The 5,439-nt window shown below is 40.8% G+C and overlaps 1 protein-coding gene and 1 pseudogene across 1 annotated transcript; both read right to left on the reverse strand.

Annotated features, from left to right (window-relative positions):
- Window positions 1–1,076: 1,076 nt before the first annotated feature.
- On the reverse strand, window positions 1,077–3,274 carry LOC105991576 (beta-defensin 12-like). Its single transcript, XM_013024227.1, has 3 exons — window positions 3,205–3,274; window positions 2,805–2,846; window positions 1,077–1,201 (listed from the first exon to the last, which is right to left on the reverse strand). Exons 1-3 carry the CDS (start codon window positions 3,272–3,274, stop codon window positions 1,077–1,079), a joined length of 237 nt encoding a protein of 78 aa, XP_012879681.1.
- Window positions 3,275–3,832: 558 nt separating this feature from the next.
- On the reverse strand, window positions 3,833–4,444 carry LOC105991575 (annotated as a pseudogene).
- Between the last annotated feature and the right edge of the window lie 995 nt (window positions 4,445–5,439).

Below are 5,439 nucleotides of genomic sequence, written 5' to 3' on the forward strand. Positions count from 1 at the left end.
GAACCCAGGGCCTCATGCACGCAAGGCAAACACGCGACCACTGAGCCACCTTCCCAGCCCTATTTTTAAACATTCATTTCTTACAGCAGTGCTTTGCAACAAGAGATGCTACTTGATTTCCTATTGAAAACTATCTACAGAAATTCGCAGCCGGTTCTATAACTAAAGGAAAATCATTATGGGGTCAAAGTTTGTACAAATCTAGGGAATTTTATGGATCATATTATAAACAAATGTTCCCATATTTCAAATTTTATGAAAATTACATTACTTCAGCAGACATGTGTTGAACAATAATCATCTGAATTTATGCCACACAAGTAGATGGCATTAAGAGATTATAGTTTTATTCTAAACCAAAGGAGAGCCATTAAAGGATTTAAAGTAGAAAGTTATCTGACAGCTAAAATTTGAGTAGTCCATTTTCAGGAAAAGAGAGTGATCTTCAAAAAACTATCTTCCTACTGGCCACAAAAAAAACTGAACTAAAAAAAAAAATCCAAAACAAAAAAGAACTGCTGGAAGGATGTGAAAATTGAAGAAAGCATAAATCTCAGTTAAAGGGACAAAACTAAGCGTGGATTCTTTATGAATTCGATGTGCCACAAACACGCGGACACCAACCCAAACTAAAGGAAACTTCTAATGCTTCTATGAACTTAAGGACAACCCCCCCCCCCAATAACAACAACAAAAAAACCAGGGCCAAGGGCGGTCGAGGCACTTGAAAATATTTAAATGGTTAGATACAAAAAAGAAAGGGCACCTTAGTCCCTATCTATAAATTAACTCAGTTTAGGACTCTGGCTGATTTCTGAAGTATCCATGATCTGGGTCAATTCAAAGCTGACTTGTTAAGGTGAAAACAAAACAACAAAGGAACAATCGTATGCAGATGTCAGAGCCCCTGCCATCAGAGAGCATCTTAAAACCACAAGTGGCAAAGAAACAAAAACAAAGAGAGAATGACACATGGTCGATCCTGAAACTCCATGGATGGTCGGGGAAGCCAGTCTTCTCTGGGTCTTCCCTGGAGATGGATCCACCCCCACTGTCCAGAAGAAGGACAGTCTAAGTCAGATCCTCCGGCGGCAACAGAAAATGTTCAGCTTGCAATTTCCAACCACTGTCTCGTCCTCCATGCAGGACTTCCTGCACTTACCCCGGCCAAGTCTGCATGTCTCACACACGGCAAACTCACCTGTGCCAAGAAAAATGGCTAAGTTAGCTTTGTGAGCACTCTGGGGGAAAGGGGAGCGTATCAAAGTCCGTCAGAATACAGAATGCTTGTATGAGTAAATAGGTTCAAAAACCAAATTTTTCATCTGTTTTTTATTAGCATATGTTGATTGGATAAAGTACTACATACTTGTGTTTGAAAATAGAATAATGAAACCCATTCATGGATTAAATCGTCTTAAGAGGATGGTGAGGGGAAAGAAGAATAGTAGGGCTGAATTTGTTTTAAGAATGTTATATACATTCATGGATATATCATAATAGCTAGCCCAGATTTTTTTTGAAAGATTGCCATGTCTTTGCAGTCTGGAATTTGGTAGAGTTACAAGGAAGAGATAGTCCCAATCTCTGCTCTCTAAATTATTTCATCAGGTAGACAAACTACAGGACTATAAATATACCTACTGGATATGACTGGTGCTTGCTAGACAAAAACAAGAGGGATATAATGTAGCATTGGGAAGATTCTTGAAAATGTTAGTAAGAATTTTAGACTCAATTCCTGTTTGGACGTAGTACTGGGCACCTTCCTAGTAAATTGTTTCTCTCAACTTGCTTATTTGTCCCAAGGACATTCTATAAAGACTCTTCTATAATTTTAATTTGTTTAAATAAATGGCATATGACATTCAGGTTTAATGGCACTTACCTATAAGGGTGTTTTGAATGTTAAATGAGATGGTGCATGTATAGATGCAGGAGTGCCTGACACATGGATGGAATTTATTAGGAGTACTTGTAATACTTCCAACTCTAAAATGCTATGTAAATTCTTCATGTGGTCTGCAATTACCCAAGAATATTTGCTTCAATTCTGTCTACAATGTGATCTCCTGTAAAAGAGATCTCCACAAAGTGAAGTTTGTGGCTATGTTAGGCACCGGTGGCTCACACCTGTAATCCTAGCTACTTAGGATGCTGAGATCTGAGGACCGGCTGGGACAGGGGAGTCCGTAAAATTCTTATCTCCAATTAATCACAGAAAAAGCCAGATGTGGAGCTGTGGCTCAAGTGGTAGAGTGCTAGTCTTGAAAAAAAAAAAAAGGAGCCCAGGGACGGCACCCAGGCTCAGAGTTCAAGCCCCAGGACAGGCCACCCCCTACCCCCACCCAAGCCAGGTTTGTGGCTACCCATTATCAATAACTTTTCTGTAATAATGAGTTCTCCCAGAACTATCTTCATTCATTCAGATGATTCTGTGTAAACCAGAGGCAAGCAGTGCTATGGACCTCATTAGATTTAGAATGTGAGAAACAGATATGCTTGCATGCCGCAGGCCCATCAGCTGGTGTGACAGTAAACCTGAACCTATGAGCCAAAATCAAAGGGGAAAGTCAAGGGATTCCAATCTCGATGGCCAGACTTACGCTCCTCAACCAAGATAGTTCTCTGTAAATGGAAAAAAAATAAGATTCTGTCACCAAGAAGAAGAGAGGATGAGCGTTTGTGGGCTGCAGTTCAGTCCATTTTATTTTCACTACTGTTTTCCTTCTTGGACTCATCAGACATACATAGCATGGGCCAGAGTTCCCAAGAAGAAAATAAATTTAACCAACTGAACTCACCTCCTGGAAATGACTGGGAATACTCAAGTCCTGCCTCACATCCTAAAATTTAAAGCAAAGCATATTTTAGAAAAGAATATCAATGCAAAGAAATGGCATATGAACAATATTAGATAAAACTATTTTCACACATGGGCCCATTGGAGACTGCATATGACAATGCCTCAATCTTAATTCTGTTTCTCTTGGGAATTAGTAAGACCAAGTCACAAAGAAAAGGAAGGAACAAATACCACATACAATCGTTGGCTCTTAGAAAATGTCACTATAGGTCTGAGAAATTCTCATAAAAAAAACCACTGTGGTTCCCTGATCAGTACTATTAATTTTAGGGTGGTACATAGAAGAACCATCGGCATTATGATCTAACCCCATTAAAACCCCATCCATTCTCATTTACCTGATGGCATTTGAGCCAAAATGGAGAACAGAGTGAGGATTAGACAAAACGTCTTCCTGCTTGGGACCATATTTGAGGGGAGACTCTTGGAAACTGAGATGCTGCCACATTTGTTTGGAAGGATGAGAGACTCATTTATATTTGGAAGTAATGGGGTATGCTCTTGGTCAGTGGAGTGAATCAATAAAACATAATTACACGCTCCATTTCCCAGGACCAAGAGCTGCTATCACAGATAATAACCTTGGCATCCATAAAGTCTTGCTTTCCAGAGTGTCTGCCTGTCTGACAGTCTCATGGCTTGAAGACTGGTCCAGGAGTGGGAGAAAGCGGGGGTGATGCACAGCTGTGACACAGTAGTATAGGTGGAGGAGCAACTTACTGCCATCTTTCCAGCTTCAGTTATCTGGGGGAGAAAGCAAGAACCACTGCACATGTGCTGTTTGTCTCTGCAGGTTTTCACGAATATAGTATTATTCTTATGTAAGAAATTATTTTGAACTTATAGAATGCTGGCAGGCTGCACGAGGCCCCGGAGGGACTCGGCAGATGTGAACCCTGACCCTTCTCTATTTTTTTTCAAAAGAATTCTTTTATTGATTGCATCATGGAAGTATCAGAACCTGGTCAGGCTCCAGGATAGTCTCCAAAAATGCGTTAACTTAGATCTTATTCATCAGTCTGTTGAACTGTTCCTTTTTCAGAAACATAGATACCATGCCAAACTTTTCTGACATCCTTGTTTTTAACTATTGTTGCTTGCTGAATCAAAACAGCTGAATTTGAGACAAATTCAATATCATTTCCTTCAAGGACTAATTCATCTTTCTAGGCTTGAGAGACTGAACAAGCAACAACTGTCCTCATCCTAATGCTTCGGATGTATTTCTCACCCAAGAAGTTTCGAATTTCAACTAGAGACCCAGTCTCCTGAATAACAATGTTGATGGGGAAGTGAGCATACACAGACCCCATCTTGTAATGAAAGTCCAGAGTAACACTCTTGATCATATTCTGGACGTGACTACGGATAGCGCGCACGGTGGCCAGTTCCTTTTGTTTCCCCACCATTTGTCAGCTCAGAGCCTCTTCCTTTTCTGTCCAAGGAGGCTGAGTTCTACGATGATGTATGTGGTTGAGATCCCTCCGCAGGGTTCCGCGGGGACCTTTCACAATCGCTGTGCGTCCCTTCGATGTTTTCAGGAATGTCGACAGTCTGATTACTGAGAATGGTCTCCATCTTGCAGGAGTCACAGAGGAGGAGTGATGAGTTTGGCAAATTGTCTCTGAATCTCTGCATGTATGAGATACAATGTCACAGATGAGTTATGATTATAACAACCTTTTAATTCATTCAGAGGGCATAAAAATAATATGCATAGCACTGCCCCTTTCCCCATAACTCCTGCTATGGCCACTTTTGGCTTGTACTTATGTGATGTTCTATTTCTTTCTTTCTATAAGTGCAACACAGAATGATTACAAATGTAATTAGGAAGTCAGAGAGACTTAACCCCGTTGAAGACTTTGGAGAGATGGCTGAAAATGTTCAAATCTCAGTTTTCTTCATCCTTAAACACAAGATATAATAAAGGCACCTGCCTTGCAGTGTACTTGAGTTGATTAACATATTAATATTCATAAAGAGAATACTCGACAGAGTGCCTGGCTATTATTACTATGGTGATATCCATAATTCTCTCATTCTTTTGTCTAATTTTTCTGCAAACTTTTTTCCAAGTTCATTAATTCATAGTGAGCTCTTCCTACCTAAAACAGAGATCTATGCTGATGTTTTCATGTTTTGTTTGTTTTGTTTTTTGCTGTTTGCAAGCATTTCAGTTTAGGAGTTAATTTAATACATGTGTGCATGGAGAATGGAGGAATTGAAACTAAGGATTTTGAGGCTTTACGTATTTTTTTTTTTCACAATGGGAGCAGGGCCAGCTGCGTGGGCCTGTGACAGAAGTGCCCACCCCCCCGCCCACCTCTAGCCACCTCCACGCTCTTTAGTCAAGCTACTGAAATTGTTAATGGTTTTATTTTGACAATGAGCTTCGTAAACAACGTTGGCTGGGACGGTGCACACAGTCCTGCGTGCAGGAAGTGGGGGCTGAGATTCTGCACCCCGAGGGTCTCAGATCAGGCATGGTGGTGGCCAGTGTCATGGTGCTTGGCAGGAACAAACTTCTCACCCACTCCAAACTCGATGCCTCGTGCATCCCAGACCGAGGC

Source organism: Dipodomys ordii, unplaced genomic scaffold, assembly GCF_000151885.1.
Source record: "Dipodomys ordii isolate 6190 unplaced genomic scaffold, Dord_2.0 Scaffold74, whole genome shotgun sequence".
Lineage (NCBI taxonomy): Eukaryota > Metazoa > Chordata > Mammalia > Rodentia > Heteromyidae > Dipodomys > Dipodomys ordii.

Bases quoted from the DNA above. Each gene is read 5' to 3' on its own strand.
- LOC105991576 (XM_013024227.1), bottom strand. From the start codon at position 3,274: ATGGTCCCAAGCAGGAAGACGTTTTGTCTAATCCTCACTCTGTTCTCC. The intron at 2,847-3,204 runs GTAAATGAGAAT...TTTAAATTTTAG, and splicing joins TTTGGCTCAAATGCCATCAG to GATGTGAGGCAGGACTTGAG. The intron at 1,202-2,804 runs GTGAGTTCAGTT...TTCTTGGCACAG, and splicing joins TTCCCAGTCATTTCCAGGAG to GTGAGTTTGCCGTGTGTGAG.